Raw genomic sequence first — 22,211 nt, 5'->3', positions numbered from 1 at the left:
AATTTTCACTCGACCCTCCCCCACTCCCGTACACACGTCGGCTCGCACCTGTTCATCATCGCCATTTTCTTTTTATTTATTATTTTTTTCCCCCCTTCTCTCTCCTTTTCGTTTATTATATCCACCCCCCCCCCTTCTGGTCTTCCCACCTTTCGTGACGTTCTGGCAGATATTTGTTTATATTTTCCAGTGGAAAACGTCGACACAGCAGGCGAATTCGCCTCAGTGTATATTATTTGTAACATCATCTGTTTGTAGATTTAGAGGATCTCAACACTGCTGCCCATCCCCCAACCGTGTTTCCAGCAATAGGACAAACAAAAAAGAATCTAGACGAAAAGGCCAGCATTTCTATATAGGCAGCAGCCCCAGCATCGCATGTCCAGCTCATCGATAATGCAAACTTGATGGACATGTGTATATAGACCGTATATAGTGGCCGGGGTTTTAGATATATATTTCTCTCTCGTCTCCTTCGTGCTGATCTATACGGATATAATATCAGGTGCATCTATAGACTCTCGTGATCGGCTTGTCTATTTTTTGTGTGTATGTGTGTCGTTGTTGTTGTTGTTATTGTTTTTAAAAAAAAGGAAATAAAAGAATCGAATCAGCTGATGGAGGGAGTGAGGGAAAGTTGTGCGCCAGAGAGTCGAAAGGCAGCACACAAGCAGAGAAACCATCCAGTGTATAGCAGCAGCACAGCACGATAGAATAAATGAATATTAGACTAGGTGAGTTGACATTTCACGGGCGGGACGGCAGCAGTATATACAGTAGGAGGGGACGCGGGTATAGATATTCTTATATACAAACACGTAGGATACTGTATGGCACAGCACAGCATTTCTATATATCCCAGCGTCTCTCTAAACACATCTGTGTCTACCTATATGTACAGAAAATATATATTTTCTTTTATTCTTTTGAGAGTTTTATTATTTTTTGTTTTTAGACGGGAATTTCGTGTCCCGACTGTCACTGGAAAATTTCCTCATGAATCTTCAATCGACTCTGTTTGCTCTCTCTGTACTTTTTTTGGTTTTTTATTTGATCAGATTTTTTCATTTCTTTCTCTCTTGTTGTATGTTATAGCTTTATGTGTACATCGGGTTCCTCCCCTGTTGTTGTTGCTGCTCTTTCTTGATTTCTTTCTGATTTATTGACAATGAGGCGTATATTATGTATAACATACCTGCGCTATAGGCGGGATATTCCAATTGCACAACTGTATAGGACCTACAGGAAATAAAGGGGGAGAAGAAAAAGTCTATAGAAAGAGAGGTAGACTGCATATTTTTCTGTATTATCCAAAAGGTATGCTAGATATGCTTTATTATGAGGTAGATGTCATAGTGTGCGCGATGTTGCTGGGAACCTTTGAATTAGTGAATTTGTCTATGCCTTTTATATTTCCCCAGCACATTTTCGTGCTGTGTATATAGGTTTTTCTCCTTCTTGTTTTCTGGCTCTTCTTTTCATTCAGGCTCTCAATACAGCCCACGCCCGCCCGCGACTGTATACACACACACCTCTTGATTCACTTAATTCCATATATAATATGTGAATCTGAAGAGCTTATTTCAGATCCACACGTCATTTTCCAGAGATTCCCCAACCAGCATATTCTTTCTATGACACATAGCGCTCGACAATGTCAGACTTCTTAGGCTCCGCTGTCACCTTTTTCTAGACTTTGATTATGCTGCACCGTCACGTTTTTATACGGTGAATTATTATGTAGAGCCGAATGCAAGATGATTGATAAAACTACGTAATTCAAAAGCAAAGGATAGGCTATATCTATAAGGCAATAGGCTATATCTATACGTATATAAAAACCCACAATAGTCAAAAGTTGTATATAATAATCAGAGCGATCAAAGTTATAATATATTAAGTTTGATTTGCGCAAGTTACATTATTACAACTAGACAGATGAATAAGAAGAAAGCCGATTATCAAACTGCTGCGCGCGGCCGTCATTTGTCATTGATGAACAAACGGGAGCAAACAAAGCCAAAAAAAAAAGTGGTTGGTATATTTTTCCTTTTATTTTAGATTCGCATCGATAACTTTTCGCTTTGAATAAATCTAAAGGTCATCACATACGTATATAAGATATATCCTATACGCTATAAACCGCTTTCATTAAGCTTTGCTCAATCACGAGAAGAATTGGCTAATTCATTCCACGCGATAAACAACATTTGAAATTTGAAAAGCGATGGAATAGTATAGGATAAAGGCCAAATCCAAGTTTCTTTAAATTACCTACATGTCGATTTCGATGTCGGTTGTCGTACCTATAGAAAAAAAAAATGATTCTCTGCTGCATCGATTTGGCATTTAAATGTTTTATGCAGATGCAATGATGATGCTGGGTTCCGCCTATTGACTAATTCACATCGATAGAAAGGATCACATTCTTTTCATATTTTTCTATATACTTCCCTACTTTCGGATGTCATTCCCAATAGAAGCTGTCACACACACAAACAAAAAAACACAAGAGAAAAATCTACCGTGCTGATGTGCTGCTGTGCTGATGTAGGCTAGATATTCCTCATGGATGGATTTTGACAGTTTCCACTCGTGTGTGCTGTCTGAGACCTTGTAACCCCTAGTGGCCTCCTATACTTCCAAAAGCCGCTCGCTGTATATATAGCCTACCTCCTAAGTAGATATCATAGACACATTGATATCATAGAGAATATCAGGTATAGACCTAGTCAGAAGCATTTGAACATTTTGTCGGGCCATCGCTTCTCATTTCGGGAGATCCGTCAAGATATTAGGTTTTGACAGAGCGTCAGCAGCAGCAGCACAGCAGTATATACCGGATGAAAACACAACGAAAAACTCCAGCAGGAACCTCACATCAGAGAGAGAGAGGGGGAAGTAGCAGCAGAAGCAAAAGCCGCCATGTATAGTTTTATTGGGGCGCTATATTATATAGCGGCGGTGGCAGAGAGTTGCCACTCACCGGCCTGTCAACTTAAGATTTCATGGCCTATATACAGCGGCTTATAACCGGGCCCATATATATTCCTAACATTTTATAGAGAGTATCATCGAAACTTTAGACTATAAATCCTCGGCTCAATGGAGCCTATATGTATATCCTACAGCATTTAACAGAATTGATATCAGATATATATGGCAGCGTTGTATTAACTGGAAAAGGTCACCGGGATGACACGTTGTGTCTGCTCCTACTGGCACAGCACAAGTCATTACACCCAGACGACGAAGCTTCTGCTAATGTTACCACAGCAGGTTATTGAAAGGATCTAGATTTTCCATCAGCATACAGGCGAGAACAATATCTATAGACAGACTCTGCTGATGCTGCTTTTGGGTGTATATCGTTTGAATATTCATGGAAACCTTTTCTATTGTACAGCTATATACATTGCTGGAAGAGACGCTTGTGCTGCTACTAGGACTGATGTGGAACTGATCTCCGCCCATCAACTTTTGAAAATGGTCCCGCATGTTAGATACTATATTTGCTTCGCCCTTTTGCGTTTCCATTTCTTCTTTCTCTCAGCAATTCTATACGCTCGGCTGGTTTGCCATGTCAATTTTTATGATCCTAATTATTCGTGAACAGCATCAGGAGAGTTATAGCCTATATATATACCAAACTAGATTTTTTTTTAAATGGGGAAATTCAAGGAAACTTTCTTACTATACTTGTCGCGCTGGTTTATTATTCAGATGAAACTGGAAACTTTTTTGATTGGCGAATTGTTGGAAATCGAATGGGGAAGAAAAAAACGAAAAACAATCCCCCAAAAAATGATCAACAGTTCGTGGGAGACCTTTTCCTTTTTGGAACTGCTACTGTTAGACCCACATATTATATAAAAGGGAACTTTTATTGTAGATTGGTAGATCTATAAGGGATCTATAGCTATGTCTAATCGAGTAGATAGGCTACATCAGATCTAGGGAAAAAAGAATAAGCGACGCTGGAGTCAACATTTGATGGATGATTATTCGGTGGATGATCATCCGTCACTCTGTTCTACGCTGTTGCTGCTTTGGGATTTTGAAGAAGAAATCAACCGAGCGCAGAGAACGCGACTTCATTCTTCTTTTTTGCCTCTTCATCCGCAGCAGCAGCAGCAGGTTGATCCGAGCGCAATAATAATATCGTCTAATCCATTGAGTCTGCTGCGAGACTTGATTGATTTCCAACCACCAAAGATCCATAGCACGCCCAGCACCGCGTCATTTGTTACAAACAATGATATACTATACACATATCTCTGATATACAGCATCGTATTACGGTATAGTATATAGATCTTCTGGCTTTTATACAACGGATCCATTAGAAAAAGCAGCAGCGTAACAATGTCCGCATCCTTTTTGACCGTCTTGCGCCATATAAACGCCGCCCACCGCCCTGGCGTCCAGCAAAGTGTCTCATTATAATCCAATCAACGCGGCAATAAATCTTATGCTGCCTTATACGTCTATATAGAAAAAGAGATAGAGACTGCAGAGGGTCATTCACGTGTTGCTCGTACGTAGATATAGACGGCGAGAGAGGGGAAAAAAATTGACTTTCGGTGATACGCGATAAATAAAGAGGTGGCGCCACTGCGCGGAAATCTACTTCCAATTCAGCGGGGAAATCATCGATGAACTCTTGACGACCGTCTTGTTTTCCTGATGCCGGCCCTCTCTCTATATCCTTCTCTCTCTGGGCGGTCATTATCTACACGTGTCACTCTGGCACAACATATAGGTAATTACATTTAATGCGTAATACATAGACAGCAGTGATAAATGTTTTGGCGCAATTTTTTCTCCGGTTTGAATTTTTCAAAAAAATGCGGGATATAGATGATGTGAGAATCAAAACTTCCACTCAAATCATTATTGAGTGATTGTTCCACCGTCACCGTAATGATCCCTCACACACACACACACACACACCAAGACCATCAATCGACGTCACGTGACTATTGGCTCCACCTTTCTCGTCCCCCCCCCACTTTTTTATCAATTTGTTCAAGGAATTAAAGGGGTGTGTGTGTGGGGGGGATGTTTGTTGTTATCCTCCTGCGTGTGTACACACAGAAGGGAGGAGTATATACATATATATACAAATTGAGTTAATCGTTATTACTTTCTCTCCCCCCCCCCCCCACCTCATTCTCCCCTTTCGTGGTACCTTATGTCTTTTTTCTTGTGTATAGAGAATGAAAAGTGTATAGGCCTACTATACATTTAGATCTTTTGATATTATTTTTATACCTTTTATATATATATACGTATAGACACAAGTCCGAGTCCGGAAGTAACTTGAGGACACGTGCATCCGGCTTTGTCTATCTTTTGTTTGGTCCAAGGAGATAGTCATCATTATAAAATCGGACATATCTTTGTATTAACTTTTTTCCTTTTTTTAATGGGAATACAAGATTCTTTTATTTTATTTTTGAGTTTTTGATTTCGTTGTGTTTGCGGGTTATTTTGGGGCATGTCCAACCATTTTCGTGTCCCCCCCCCTTTTCAATATAGCGAATGACAAATCCGGTTGGTTTGAAACTGGTCAGATTGACGGGACATGCGATGTCGTGTCCGAGATTTCCCCCCTGGTTCGAATGACACATTTTGATTGTAATTATATGGCAGCAGCATCGCCAAACAAGGACACATGCTGCGTCGTAGCCGGGGTCGTAACTCACATTTAAAGAACTATGTCAAGGTGGACAGGTATAGAATTTCCTCTTATTCCGATTTGAATAACCCACACCGGAACCGTCTGGTTCCTGTGAGCACTCTTATATTCAAAATTTCTATAAACGAACATTTTTTTGGGTTGGATATAAAATGTTTATCCGCTTATTTGATATATTAATATCATAAAAATAAATTTTTGAAGAGTTACTTTATTATATCGGCTCATGATTTTTCATTCGATATTATGAGTCGTTCAATTAGATGGGGGCGCGGGACACGGACCATTAACTGCGTGAATCGATCGCTCGTTTGTGCCTTGCATCACATTTATTACACGGCCTATTTATATGTATTCTTTAGTATCTATACATACTATCACGCGTATATAGAGTGTAATAGTCCATACAGTATATATAGAGCGCAGCAGCATATAATATGTCTATTCTTTGTATTATACATATACAACAGCGGCTTTAGTTCATATTTCGAGTGGCCCGCGGCCGCTATAAAAAGAAAAGGGCATTTCAAATGGAGGGGAATTTATACACAGCAAGGCCTACACACACAGCAGCATAGCAGCAGCATAGCAGCAGCAGCAACCGGTTGGGAAAAACACAATGTGATCCTCATTATTACTATACTACGCTCTCCCTCTCTCTCCAAGTATATATAAATATCTATTCCACGCAGTGCTGTGCAGTATATAAAAGAGCAGAATGTCCATTTCAAGCCGCTCTCTCAGCAGCACCCCCAACAGCAGCAGCCGGCCCGTCCCCCATGCACATCGTCGAAAAGCGACAGAAGGGTCGTCGCCCATCACCCAAAGAATTACGGCCACTCGTCTATAGTATAGATCCCTTATATTATATGTTATTTCCCGTCTTTTTCTTTTTTTATTTCTGTTTATTTTTGGCGTCTTCATTTTCCCATAATTTATTCAACTCGAGACTGTCTATAACAGTAAACGTTTAGATATATATATTCTAAAAAAACAAAAGGGGAAAATTGATAAATATTCATCTGTGATTCTATTTTCGTGTCAATGTTTTATTTTTTATTTCATTGATTTGGTTGGGGCTAACAAAATAACAATGACGTAACACTGCGGATAGAGGGGGGGGGGAATATATGTTTTACCATATTGACATAAAGGGCCAGCGGCGATGAAAGGGGGCTCTGTATATACACGTACAGTGTACAGGTGTACGATTTGCTCTAATGATTTAGAAGAATGGACGACGACGTGAAACATGTTTGCTTTATGTTGTACATTTTTTTATTCTTTCGTGCTGTGTTAGAGCGCGCGCGCGATGATTGTTCACATTGACACACAACGAGGATGACGTAACCATCAAGTGAGTAGCAGCTGGTCTGGCCTGTATCTTAGTGCTTTGTATGTAAAATATAAAATTATTAAGTTAATAATATCGCTTGATTTCAAATTTTTAGACCAGATTCCTTCTTGTGTAGATTTATTATAAATTGAATAACATTTGGTCTGACGCGATATGATATACACTGCGACTTATAGATTATCAAAATGACCTTTGTACATCTAAAAACAAGAGGAGGAAGAGGGTGGGGGGTCGTGCTGTGTTAATGGAGCTCGTGATTTGTTGTTTGTATTTGCCGCGATCAGACGCGTTGTCTGTATAGTGACACGGACCAGTGCACAGCGCAGTCTGTTACGGTTTGAATTTCACTCCCCCCCTTGTTGAACCACAGCACCCCCCACTCTCTTCTAGATTCCATGTCAGACTAATAATCTGTGTGCTATAGCTGCTGCCCTTTTTCTATTTAGGCTCTATGCTGGACAATCCTCTTTCATACGTACAGTCATCACTGCTGGGACCCCCAACCAGCCACCCAAAGGGGACAAGGAAAAAGTAGCAATATACATCCGGCGGGAATTTCAAAATCCCTGTAATTCAATCTGCACTATATGTGGGGGGAACCAAAAGGTGCCCATATTTTTTAAAATCAAAATCAGAATCAAAATCACTTGCCAAAAATGCCACATCATTTAAATGACCAGACAATAAGTAATAATTGAATGAGAAATCTATATAGACTATAATAATAATAATAATCCATTCCCGATCATGTAATAATATAAAAACGAAAGTTGAAATGTTTCCGCATATTATTGAGGACGCGACGGAGTTTTCCTTTATCTTTAGACATGGTCCGTTTCTTTTGTGTTGTGTGTACATATATACATTTTATTTTCCTTTTCTTTTTCGTCTCCATTTTTTTGTTTCTGCTGTCGTTGCCATCAGGGCGTGAGTACGAGGCCATATGGCACTATATGGAGGGGAGGCCGGGCAGCACGGACGAGCTATATACAGTAGTGCAACCGAGTGGTATATATATATATACGCGGTCATGCAATGTCATCAATGTCGCGACCCTTTCCTCTTTTTTCCCTTGTTTTATATTATCATCTCATATGGTATTCTTTTATTTCCTTTCTATCCTTATATGTTTTCTCTGTCTATAGATATATTATAATAGAAAGAAATGTGTTGGTCTCGATCAATTTGAATTTTCGCGCCGAAATTTTTCAAACATTTTTTGAATGGAGAAAAGGAATATAGGCCTACATACTATAGAATGTGAATGGTTATACAACCACCGCAGTCTAAATAAATATATAGATAAATGGACGCGTCTATATAGACTATAGAGTCGAATGTAGGCCTATACGAGTCCTATAGTAAATCTATTGAGTCGTCTCCTGCATTTTGTATATAATACACATGGAGTAGTATTGGAGCCCCTGCTGCTCCTCTATGGCTATATACTGGGCTGTTGCTGGTCTGTATATATACTATACAGTGTATATATAAAGCATTCATAATCAAATGCGACTCGTCCTCTGCCGCCGCTGTGTTTATCTATGTATTATAGAGACATCGACTGCTGTTGGGCCTTGACCTGCCACACCGTTTGTAGAATAACCAACTGACCACCTGATGATGTTGATCCGATCATTATTCACAACTTTGTACTATGCAGACCATCAAAAAGGAATTATTCAAAGCTCAACCTCCCCACCCACCCAAATCCGAAACTCGTGTCTGGCATTAAAAAGGCGCCGTTCCTGCATTATGCACTATTTGACTATTCACAGACGTGCCCGCATAACCTTCTAATTAAAATGTAAAATCGCTATTTCCTTTTCCCTTTTTTTTAAGTTTCTTTTTCGATTCTTAAATCCGAATAGATAATAATACGACACGACATATATATGCAAAGTCAACTAGAATATCCTATATGAATGACAGTGTTCAGCGGCCTACATAACATATAGCCTACGATGTGTGTAGGCCCAATGGAAACGCCAGCATATATTCTATATATCGTCGGGCTAACGATGCGTATAATATATTAGTAGCTATACTATATGCCTATCATTTCCCCTGTCTGGCTTCTTAGCCATGCATGAAATCACCACCCCAAAAAGTGAATTCGTAAATGACAAATTAATTTTTCAAAACATAAATACATCCATGCATATTAAGCCAGCAGGGCGTGGGTGGACTGTTGTATGCGGTTGTATATATATATTAGATATCGCTGCTGCTGGGGTTATTATATGATAAAAAGGCGGATAGACGTAACTGTGTTTTTATATCCACATGTAGACGGATCGTCGCGACTGACGTCTGAAAAAATATAAAAGAAAAGAAGAAGAAGAAATCCATCGAAGAATATTAGACAGCAGCAGCAGCACGTGAATGAGCGGCGCAAACGCGGGGGCCATCTCTAATTGGTTGACGTCGATCGGCGTATAGGAAGCGCCGGAACTCCGCCCATCCGGTGTGTGGGCGGAGCCCTGGCCGCTTTCTCCCTCCCCACAAGCCCCGCCACAGCAGATCCGACGTCATCATCGAGCAGAGACTATATAGTATATCAGCTATAGAGCATGCAGAAAGAAATAGAAGAGAAAAAGAGCCGGGACTGGAAGCCAGCAGTATTAGTAGTGAAAGAGCAGTAATATAGATGAGTAGACACAGAGCCAAAAGGTCCAGTGGACTAAGTCTTGTTTGACACGCCGGTTATATTTTCACCATTAGTCGGTGCTGCTGTGCACAGAGCTGCTGGGCACCAATTGATTATTTGAGATTTCGCAGCAGCAGCAGCCCATCAGCTTATTTTTGAACAAAAAAGAAGCCGAAGCTTCTTGGCTTATCAACCGTTCTTAACTTATCCAACGTTCGTTACATTTGCCATTCGTGCGCAGGAAAACACCTGAATCCGTAACTTGTTGGTTATTTGATTACTGGTGCTAGGCGATTTAAATTTTGAATCGCAGTGACAAACTTATTGAAATCATCTCTGCTGTTGCTGCTGTGCTTCTGCTGCTGTATACTCAACGATCCCGGCCGCCATCTTTTTTTCTTCTCGATTGATTCACGGGCCTACATTTACAGCGAGCGGGAAATTTGAAAACACAAATCTCGGCCGTTGGGTATTTTATTTAGACATTTGCACATTTTGTGTGTTTGAGTGGTGAGCGAAGGAGACTATCCGACATGATGTACGCGACGGACAGCAAGGAGAGCATCCACCATCACCACCACTCCTCGCCGGGCAGCGGGAGCAGCGGAGGAAATGGCGGCGGTGGCAACAACAGCAGCAACAACAAGCCCATCATCACGTCGGCGGCTGCGGCGGCTGCTGCAGCGGCGGCCGCAGCGGCCGCCGCCGTCGTCAACGCCGGCAACTCGTCCTGCTACGCTTCCGCCGCCGGACGCTTCTCGCCAACTTCCTACCGGACGTCCGCCGCCGAGTCCATGAGACGCTGCATGACCAACTCACAGGTAAAAGAGATCATTCCAAATTTTTCCAAATTTCTAAATTAATGTTGGCGAATTGATTGGAGCAATTAATATAAGATCTGTTGTGATGAGTCAGAATAACCCTTCATGGGTGGAGCTTTGGCCTTGGTATAATAGACTGCAGAGGGTCTCTATATCTACGTCGCTCATATTTGCGGGTTGGCGATTGGTCGGCGGTATGGAGCCGGTAGGCGGGGCTTGATCGTTTTATCCCGTCCTTATGTACACACACACATATGACAGGGTATTATATGTAGACGTCTGTGTGATGATGTTGGGCTGTTTGGGTTATCAAGGACGTGTTATATCTATTATAAAATTTGAAATTCCCGCTCTCTGCCGAATTAAACAAACAAATGAAATTCAATTGACGACGAGAGTGCTGGTGCTGCACTTATCGGCACTTATAGACTCGAGATGATTTCAAAGATTCTGATACCTCATTTGCATAAAATTCCAGAGGGAGCTTAATAATTAGCCTATATACATAATGCTGCTGGGCTCGTTGAAAAGACTTTCTTTCTAATTGCTCAATAATTTTGAATTCGGGATATAAAAGGGGGAGGGGGTTGATATGTAGAATTGTAGAATAAGGTGTCAGCCGATTGAATTCGGGATATAAAAGGGCACGAGGCGATTCCCTTGTGGTATATACTCACCTGCTGCTGCGCTCTGCTGGGCTGTGTTGTCTGAGATGCTACTGGGCGAGATGGGGGGACGATATAATTTCCCGGCTAATGGCAATCTGTTGTTTCTATCCAGCTGCATGGCTGTCGTGTGTGTGTGTGCACATAGAAGCTCTTGATTGCTATGACTAATTGAGAAGCTTTTCTAATTGTTGAGCGCCATTTGGGCTGTAGGATGTGTGTTGGGTGGAATATCGCCCTCATTAGACGATCCATCCCTTTTTATATTCTTCCAGCAGCAGCGCCGAAAATGAACAAAAAGAAATCAAGGAGCGTCGGACTATAATTGATCTCGACGCCTAACCGATTCCCTTAACCTTTTCAACATTTCAAATCATTTAAAAAAAAAAACTAAAAAAGGTCTTGGCTGCTGCTGCTGATGTCTAGACGAGCGTGCGCGCCATTTTGAATGATGAATGCTCTTCTCTCCCTTTTCAGCACGATGAGACTATAGGCTATGTTATATCCTGCATGCGCTCGTTTGGTTAAGTGTGCGCTGTCTTATATGTATTCGCCCATTATACACGATTCCCGATGGAGAAATAAACCTTCGTTTGGTATAGGTCGTTACAGAGACGTTGATATAGGCTGCTGTTGGTTGTCTAGTTTCTCATCAAATCATCCATTTATTCATTTTTAATTCGTATTATAAATACTTCTTTTCTAGACAGATATGAAATGATAATCCATTGGTTTTGATGGACGCCATAGGGATTAATAAATTAAATTACTTATTCGATTATTTAGATGTTAGTATTGATAGGATATTATTATAAATTGTTATCGTTGTGTGGATTTAGAGCCGAGACTATGGGGGAGGATTCCTTTACGGCCAGCCGGAATTGTTTGGCAGTCTGGGCGACGGGCTGCTGGCCGCCAGGTCAGAGGCCTTGTCGGTGGTGGCGGCCGCTTCGTCCGGCGGCGGAGGCGGAAGCGAGTCACTCAAACCGCTGCGCAATCATCACGACGGAAGTGGATTCTTACACGGACACGTCCCGTCGTCCGTCTCCGTCACGGCCACCATCCAGTCAGCCCAAAACGGCCGCCAACATCAGGTAAATATTTTTTTGGCGCCAAATTCAAAATTCCAAAAGTTCAAATTGTTAAATGGATTGACAGATGGTCCATCCATCGCTGGATACGATGGAGATGATGGAAGCCTTGTCGGTCAGCACTTCCGTCGGCGGATCGTTGACGTCCATGTCGTCGGATCAGAACGGAATGTCCTCGTCCGGCAACGGCGGACTGGGCCACCAGCACAATCCGTTCGGCAACGGCGGCAACGGCGGATCCGGAAGCGGCGGCCACCACCACTCGCATCACAATTCCGGCGGCGGAGTCTCCATGTCCAACCACCCGGGCCTCCACGGCATGTACAGTCACGCGGCCATGGCCAGCAACGCCATGATGGCCTCGCACAGTCACCACCACCATCACGCGGCTGCTGCGGCCGCTGCGGCCGCCGCAGCCGCCGCCGGCCTGTCCGGCCACCACCACCAGCACGGCCATCCGCACGGCCACCCTCACCCTCACATGTCGATGGGTCCGCATCACGCTCACGCGGCCGCCGCCCACGCCCACCAGCTCCACCAGCACAGCAACGGCGGGTCCGGCAACGGAATGGGCGGCATGGCCGGCATGGCCGGCATCCCTCTGGGCATCCACGACACGGATTCTGATCCTCGCGAGCTGGAGGCCTTCGCCGAGCGCTTCAAGCAGCGACGCATCAAACTGGGCGTGACCCAGGCCGACGTCGGCAAGGCCCTGGCCAATCTCCGCTTGCCCGGCGTCGGCGCCTTGTCCCAGAGCACAATCTGCAGGTAAGGATTATTATTCCAGCATTGGCGGGCCACTTGATCAATCCTGTATTATACAGGCCGTTCAATTTTTCATTGACGGCCATCAATTATATCCCGACGGCGCCATTTCATTCACGAGAAAATTCCCGGAGGCCCATCGCCCAACTCGCACACGTTCCGTCTCTGCATATCATTCATTATCAAAAAGATATTATCTATTAGTATAGCAGTGTGCTGCAACAATGTCTTAATAAATTCAAACTTGCGCGGGCTTTTACGGCGTTGCTATTTCGGAGAAAAAACCCGCCAAAATTTGAAATCTTTGTTTTCATTGAAATATTTCCTAGGCGCCAATAATGTAGCAGACGTTTTGATAGCCTTTAAAGAATAAGTGTGTTTTATGTACATGTATAATATCTGGTCGTAGTAATTATTTATGACATCTGCAAATACGACGGGTGGATTTACCATCAGTTTCGATCCGAGTCCGACGACGACAAAGTCGGTTTACATAGGTATTGACTTGCATTCTGTGGGGGTAGGTTATCACGTACATCTACCTACTAGATGCGTCGTATTATTTAAATCTGGGGGGGGGGGATTTGCATGTTTGATGAAGTCACGCACAACTTTTTTCCTGTTCCGACCGCGGGAATATTATTAAAAGAGGATTGAGAGATGGGAGCTAAAGGTTCAATCCCGGTTTTTGAATTAACTTTTTTTTCTTTTATATCCGACGGAATTGTTTAGAATTGATAAGAAATAATTTACGTTTGGTAATAATTAATTTTGATTTGGTTTTGTCAGGTTTGAATCGTTGACATTGTCGCACAACAATATGATCGCCCTGAAGCCGATCCTCCACGCCTGGCTGGAGGAAGCCGAAGCGCAGACGAGGAACAAGCGCCGGGATCCGGAAGCGCCGTCCGTCCTTCCGGCCGGCGAAAAGAAGCGCAAGAGGACGTCGATCGCAGCGCCGGAGAAGCGATCGCTCGAGGCCTATTTCGCCGTCCAGCCGCGCCCCTCGGGCGAGAAAATCGCCGCCATTGCCGAGAAACTCGACCTCAAAAAGAACGTCGTCCGCGTCTGGTTCTGCAACCAGCGCCAGAAGCAGAAGCGCATGAAATTCGCCGCTCAACAATCCTGTTGAACACAATTATTCACAAAACATTTACAACAAAAAAATTATGATTTAATTTTGAAATCAATTAAAATTAATTTTTTTTCTTCAAATTAAAAAAAAAAACGGAACCAAAGAGAAAAACAAAACACAGTCGTAACATCGTTCGTATAGAAAATCAATCGTCAAATCGATTGGTATATTTATATATACATATTTATATATATAGGGTACTATATAATTAGAAAGAATTGATATAATTAGATTGTCTCCGCCCATGTCGGACGAGTCACCAGTCACAAATGAGTTGCAACCAAAATCTGGTCATTTCAACATAACAAAACAAAACAAAAAAATAAATAAGGAAATTCTCTAAACAATTCAATTCTCGTATTATGTAATGTCAAATGCTTATATCATTCAATTTAATTGTTTCTCTCTCCTCTCGTTGTCTCGGTTGATTTAAAAAACATTACAAATTTATCTAAGAATAAATTAAGTCAATATTCAACACTATTACGTGCTCAACGTCTCGATACACATATAACACTATACTATGGGTATAAAAATAAATTAATTTCATTGATATAGGATATTTAAACAAACCAAAAACATTTATCGTCATCATTCATCCGAAAAATTGTTGGATATTTTCTCGTTCGCCATGTCTGTGTGCGTGCGTGTGTGTGTGTGTGTGTTGTTCACTTTACGCGCCAATCAACAGGGTTTGTTTTTCATCATCTCTCTCTCTCTTATTATTATTATTACATCAAAGCCAATTGTTTGTATTTAACAAAAAAAAATAATCATCTTTTTTGAGTGTCGTTTGTGCTGCTGGTCGTGTCACTTATTATATTATCGCGGGACTTTTTTTTTTTTTTTGGTTGTTGTGTTTGATAATATCATTCAATTTAAAAATAAAACAAAAAAGTTGGCGGGTATATTTTAAAAAATTTATCGCCGGCTATTTATATATATTTGCATGCACATATTCTCGCCCCCCCTTGAGTGTCAATGTATCATAATTGAATCTCTTTAAAAACTTAGAACTGAAAAAAGAATTAACCCCCGCAAAATTCCGTTTCGTGTTTATTTTTTTCATCGTATAGTTCAACCAATTCTATATTATATTAATATTCATGTGATATGATCAAGAATTTTCAAAAAATAACAAAAGAGTCAACCGCGTATTCACAAGAGTTATATCTGATTATTCCCCTATTCATTTTTATTTTTTAAATTTATTTCGCTGGTCTTATTTAAAAAATATTTCGTGGCTGTTTTTTTTCATTTAAATTTTTGTTTCGTGGATTATTGTGTGGAGATATAAAATAATGACGTCAATCATATACTATTCTCATGACCCTCCCAGTGGCTGTTGTATTTTATTTTATTTTTTCGATCTCGTCTCTTATATAATATTCTCATCCGCCTCTGCCGTCTGCCCGTCCCCGCGAAATATATATATATATAAGCTCTAAATACTTTTCTTTGAATAAAACATTTCATTCGGTTTACCTATACTACTATACTATCCACGTGAGCTCGTACATTCAAATTGTTTTTACATCTCTTCATTCAGCTAGTGCTATACTAAACACACACACAGTTTATTCCGGTTGTGTTCTCATACATTTTCGCGACTGGAAAGATTAAAAAGACATTCATTTTTTTTTTTAAACAACAACAGAGTAATCTAGAAATAATAGATGATGTTATTAATCAATAAAGAACGTCATTCACAGCCAGAGAGTTGCGTAACTATTTCAAGAATGGCCGAAACGGTTGGACAATATCATTTATATGTCATATGCAATATATAGACTATAAAAAATAAATCAGCGATGAAACAAGAATGGCCAGCACTATATATTCTTCCCACTCAAATTCTATTAAATCTATTATAAAAACAGTTCAACTAAATACTAAACTAAAATAAATAAATAAACATTTGGCATGTATATACTAAAACTGCGTAGTTTATATAATACGCGGCTATTTTTCTCTCTCAAGTTCTTATTGTAATGAAGAGTGACTAATGGACAGCCATTTCTCGGCGGGTTGCTGGAAGAAAAAAGAAAAAAAGAATCCGGATCCAGTCCAGCACCTCCTTTTTCCTATAGACACACACACAAACTGTGCGCTGGGTGGTGCTGCTGCTGTTGGCTTTTGTGAATCAGGAGCGAAAGCTTGAGCAGCAGATCTCGATGAATAATGAATCTGACCAAAGTGCCAGTGTTGTCTCCCAAAAGAGGAATGACACTCCAGCATCCAGCGGAAGAAGAGAGAGAGAATAGAGTTCTCTCTCTCACTCTCTTTTTGTCTTTATGGCAGAGGAGGAAGTGGGGGGGGGGGCTCCTCAGAGATCTGGAAAATAAGGAGCCAAACTGGCAGCAGCCAGCAGCAGATGAGGAGCAGCTAGGAGCTATAGAGCTGTTTGCTGCGCTGCTTCTGCAGAGATAATGGAACATTCACCTCAATCTCATTTCAATATTAGATGAGTCTAAAGTGACTCTCGTCGACCCCCCACCCCCCATACTCCCTCCCAAGTAGATATATAGTCTCTAACGTGTACTACTCTGTGTGTGTAGATTTCCTACTGAGCTCTGTGCTGATGTTTAACACACTGCAGCAGCAGTAGCAATCAGAGAGCTCCTGAAATTATTTTTCTTGAGCTTGATAATAATGATCGAAATCATCCGATCGCCTTTTGATTTATTATCCCGAATTCATTTCAATCAATGACTCTGTCTAATTCTGGTTGGATTGCATATACACCGCGTATATACGTGTTGGTATAGTTCATGAATTTCACTAATGAAAATCTACACAGTCTGCTGGTGTTTTGGTTGTGGGAGTTTGAAAATAGTCAGGTAGGCTATACAATTTGCATATAGACGCATCAGCAGAGAGAATGGTTCGCAGCTATACTATAATATAACTATTACCCAGTCATCGTCGTCGGTAAAGTAATCCGCAGCACTTAATGACTGGATTATTTAAGGTGATGGCGATCCATTAGAATATCCGTTGGCGTTGGCTTTATATACTGCTACTAACTAACATCTCCATACGTTTGTTATAGAGTTATACCCAGCGGAATAACCAAACGACGTACCAATAGCGCACACGTATATCCGCTGTAGCCATTAATTAAATCCGCACTACAGAGGATACACATAGGAAAAGGATATCCATTATCTATGGATCACCGACGTAGATGTATATATACGTATACGTCGCTCCCGCTATACAGTTTCCCAGCTATTTACATAAATGAAAAGCTTCACGAAAATGCTGATTTCGGACTCTGCTATACACTAGCTACATCGTTCGGTGGGATGAATTGGGAAGGATTTAAAAAGCCATGGAACGACCACTACCCGATGCAAAACCAGGAGGATCGTATATACGCCATCAATAGTGCAGAAATCAAACGAGATCGAGAGATCTATGCAGCAGCAGCCGCCGACTTCAGGGAATCACGCCGGTTGGAAAAACGCGTTTTCGTGATCGTCTATAGTCGTCGTTCGTTGTCGTCAACCTGGCGGTGAATTATTGAAATGCTGTAAAGCTCCTTCTGCAAACGACGAATTCATTACGACACTTTTACCCGCAATGGATCCGTCGTCTAGTCAATTATTCATTTGTCTTAGATCTCTCTCTCCCCGTATAGATACACGTGCGTGTTCTTCTAGCTATTCAATAGAGGCCGAATCGTCATTTTCCATTTCCGGCCATTTCCCAATAACTGATCAAATTGGAATTGGCCGTTTAATTGGAACTCAATCAAGCCAGCGCTCCTATTGGCCGACCGTTGCTGCTTGCTGGATGGATTGGTGGACTAGGGCCCAAAAAGTTGCCGATGCGACAAACATTTCGTGTGCTCCTGCTGACTTTATATAATCGGCTCCTGGCTCCTTATCCCAGAGGATATATATATCTGCCTATTCGTACCTCCACAACAGTAGGAACTAGGAGCAGCCATCGCTGCAGGGGAAAAGTTTTGGGGCTCTCTCCGCTCGCTGCCATTCGCCTATAGTCACACACAGCACATACGGCCCACCAAAACTTGGCCATCAAAGCGTCAAGAGGTGGAAAACAATCGTGGCCCTCCTCCCCTATATATGTACGCCAGCATCGGCTCCTGTTTGGGTTTTTTCTCTTTTTCCTTTTGCTGCTGGGCTTTTTTTTTGTGTTTGTTTGTTTCTTTTTTTTTTGGCTATAGACAAAACTTCCACGTGCGCAATATATATTAGTCGATGTGTGTGCTGGCCTACAGGGACACAGGAGCCAGCCCGCCCCCTTCAACATGTCAACGCGCTATATAGCAGCACTCAGGCCGTCTCGCATACTTTTCCAGCCGACGCTTCTGCTGTGCCGAGAGTTTCCAATGAAGTGCTGCTGCTGGGCTTGTGCCTTTTCGTATACATTACACAACTTGTGTAATGTATTTTTTTTGTTTTACGGGGTTTAAGTGTTGATAAAACTTGGCCATTTCAGTCTGCCCCGGGGCTGTTTTTGCGCGTTTCAATTGAGTTATCCAGCGGCACTTTCCACCTCGCCCAGTCGGCACATTTTCGTCAATTAATTATCATTTTTCACTCGTGTTTTAAGTCAGTCTATTTTTATAAAAAAAAAACAAACATTTGAATTAAGCGCCAAAATAAATCATTTTTAAAACATCGGCATTTCATTGGATATTTTCTTCGCCGGTTGTATACGGTTGTAGTATTGCCGATAAACCAATAAATATCTGAAAATCAATCGATGTTTTCGGTGTGTGTAATACGTAATGCGGTCGGTTATCATAGTCAATAGACGGGAACGAAATAGGAAATCCAGTCGACCGGATTGACCTGCTGCTGGACCTCCCCTCCAACTATGTGTGTGGCGCTGTGTGTGTGTGTGTGTCTATCCTTAATAAGTATAGAGATAGTCCCAATGGCTAAAAAACAATACGATTCGACATTGTATATCTCTACGTTTTCACCGTTTATTCATCTCTGTCCCGACTACATAGTTGGACGTGCTGGTCTGGTTGTTGATGGAAATCGGTAAACGGGAACGATGGTCATCAATCGGCCCCAGCACAGTCCGCCGGCAATGTTTCCTTTTTTTGATATTTTCTCCATCGTAACGTAACGGATAAAACACAGAAACCGTGAGCAGCAACACGCTCGGGTCCCCCGCGGTCGCCATGGTTACATAAATCAACAACTCGCCACCCGACCAAAGAAAAAAAAGAACCCCACCAATGACCATGTATAGACCTCCGTGTATGTATAGTCGCCACACCATTGATTTTATTTTTTCGAATCTATTCGTTTCCCTTTTTTCAAATAAAACTGAATAAAATATAAAACCGCCCATCTATCTAAAATTACTAATCGATTAGAGCCATGATTCTAGCTCTCCAACCCCCCTGTGAATTGAAATCAAATCACTTGTATTTTACTACTAATAATAATAATAATCAAGAGAGTTAATATTACTGGCAAACAACTAACCCCTCTATTTTATATATTATATTATATGTTATATTATCCCCTCCGTGTTGACAGCTGGATCAGTTTTTTTTCTTCCGTATGTACAACAATAGGTGCTATGCGCCATCTCTGGGGAATGTCAATATCCTTCGATATCGTTTTTTTTTCTATTCTTTTGTGTCTATTTTTTTTTTCTATTTGGAGAGTGTATATTATATAACGCCCAGCTCTCCACTCGTCACGTCTTTTACTTTTTGTTTAGTGGTGGTGGAGGGTTCACTTTCTTTTGTTAGTTTGTTTGGACACTTGATCGAAAAGAAAGAGAGAGCTGAACAAAACTACATAGGGAGGAGGACGCTGAGAGAGTGAGAGCAGTTCACAGTGAAAATGCTAATGGTATCACGGACACGCTCTACTGCCGCATATGTACTCTCTCTTATATATACTCTTACGGGCTAGTTTCTTTTTTTTTTCTATTTTCTGATTTGACAAGTGGCAGATGCTTTTTGGGAGCCCCCCCCCAACACACTTTTATTTCGTGTTTCCTTTTATAGCGGAACAGCAGCTCCTCTCTCTTTATATGCGACACACGTGAGACGAAATCAAAATGTCCAGCAACTTCTTCTTTTCTATTCTTTTCCGAAACCGAGCCAAAGTTAAAGATGATTTAGTTTACATTTGATTTAGCCAGAAGAAGCCGAGATTTTGGTTTGTTACCAGATTATCGTTTTTCGGTTGTATTTTCAGAACGAAAAATACATACTAGTAGCTACGGAGTTAGTATCTTTGATAAGAGTCTTTTGATATTCAGTTGGTATTAAGAGAGCACATGTCGGAGAGCTAGTCTTTTATTTGCCCGTCTTTCCCCAGCAGCAGCAGTAGTTCGTCCTCCTTTTCTGGGCCGGGTATAGTATATATCTTTGATCCGATTATAAGTCTTTGAACGGTGGTGCTGTGCTCTGCTCCGCCGTATTTAGACAAAAAAGGAACACACACATACACACACAGGCAATAAAGAAGAAGAAGAAAGGCGAACCCCAGAAGCTGCTTTTTGAGGAATGAACGAGTATACTGTATATACCGGAGAGCAGAGGGAGTCTATAACATCTTTTTTTTGGGGAAGGGGGGTTGTGCCAGCATCACAACTCTCGGAAAGTAAAGAAAAAGTATAGTAGACTATACGCAGTAGTAGCCTACGGATAGAGAATGTAAGCATCAAGAGTCAGATGGGAATTGGCCCCAGAGATCCATCTACTACGGGCCAAACGAAATAATCTCGAGTGCATTAACGTCGTTGCTCTCACTGCAAAGGGAGCAGCAGCAGCAGCCCTCTGTTGTCTATTTCTTCTTTTTATATATGGCCTGTGTATACACAACACACCGCAGCAGCAGCAGTGTATAGATGTATACTACCTTTCTGTAATCTGTACACATCTCCCCCTTGCGTATATAAGCTGCTGATGGCCTTATATAACACGGTGATGTCGCCGCGTCATCAACAGAAATTGGTAGCGACACTTTGGGTCATAGGACGCCGCCGCCGGCGGCACTGATTCAATCACGCCGGTTGTCATCGGCTCTCTCCTGTGAGTCTGATGCGTGTGTGTTTATGATTAAGGAAACTATCTATTCTTCGATTATGCGATGGTTTTTAACTGTTATTGCGCAATCCATCGCCTGTTTTAATTCCAAAGGGGTCAATACTTTTGAATTAGATAGTAGGTAACTTGTTAATCAGATTATTTATGGTGGGAATAAATTCTAGATGAAGAGATTTGAATACAAATTAATGGTGTTATAGGACGAATTTAGACCCAATGGTCTATATACTGCATGTCTTGCGTGTGTGTATCGCTGTAGATGTTGAATGATTGATATAGTTCGGTGAAGCATCTGTGAAGTAGGCAGAACCAGCATATAGCCAAAGTAGTTTTGACGGATGAGCCGCAAAAACTTGGGAGCCACCGGGCGCCGGCCGAACCGGGCAAGATTAAATGAAAGTCAACTTGATGGTCCACTACATGCGCATCTATAATGGATGAACGAACAAGCGAAATAGATCATTTGACACAGCGGGGAGGACGACGGGACGGGACTTATATCCAGTCCAAGGCACGGCATGGTTATATTTATAGAGTTAAAAGAAAATAGACCGTCAGAACAATATTTGCTGTTAGGCCTTATATTTATAGGCCCGGGGAACGTTAATAATGACTTGGTATATAGTGCAACACAGTCAATCATTCATGCCCTGATTCATACAGACGTTCAGTAATACGGAAGTTTTTCTGAATTTAGAAGTGAAATCTATCCAACGTTTTTTCTCTGAAGAATTTTTTGAAAATCTGTTCAATCACAGATTAACAGTGTGACTTTTAAGTTTTAATAATGAAACTCTGAAGTTTCCTGTTGGGATTTTTCATTGTCCTTCTCGGAAAACAATTCATTGAAAATATTTTGTGAATAATGAACTGCTTTAATGCTTTTCAGAACTTTTTGAACGAGATGACTTTTCTGTATTTATGGGATGTTGGTAAAGTTTTAATTTGGCAATGGCGCTTAAACACCCAG

General features: G+C 41.5%; 1 protein-coding gene across 1 annotated transcript; it reads left to right on the top strand.

The window, feature by feature from the left end:
* The first annotated feature begins 9,955 nt into the window (after positions 1-9,955).
* LOC124315259 (inhibitory POU protein-like) lies at positions 9,956-14,184 on the top strand. The gene is made up of 4 exons (XM_046780807.1): positions 9,956-10,528; positions 12,033-12,287; positions 12,352-13,052; positions 13,839-14,184. The coding sequence occupies exons 1-4, from the start codon at positions 10,241-10,243 to the stop codon at positions 14,179-14,181; spliced, it is 1,587 nt and encodes a 528-aa protein (XP_046636763.1). The 5' UTR covers positions 9,956-10,240; the 3' UTR covers positions 14,182-14,184.
* Positions 14,185-22,211: the final 8,027 nt, after the last annotated feature.

This window comes from Daphnia pulicaria, chromosome 11, assembly GCF_021234035.1.
Source record: "Daphnia pulicaria isolate SC F1-1A chromosome 11, SC_F0-13Bv2, whole genome shotgun sequence".
Classification (NCBI taxonomy): domain Eukaryota; kingdom Metazoa; phylum Arthropoda; class Branchiopoda; order Diplostraca; family Daphniidae; genus Daphnia; species Daphnia pulicaria.
Note: the sequence above shows the minus strand (reverse complement) of the source record. Positions and strands in the feature narration are given on the sequence as shown.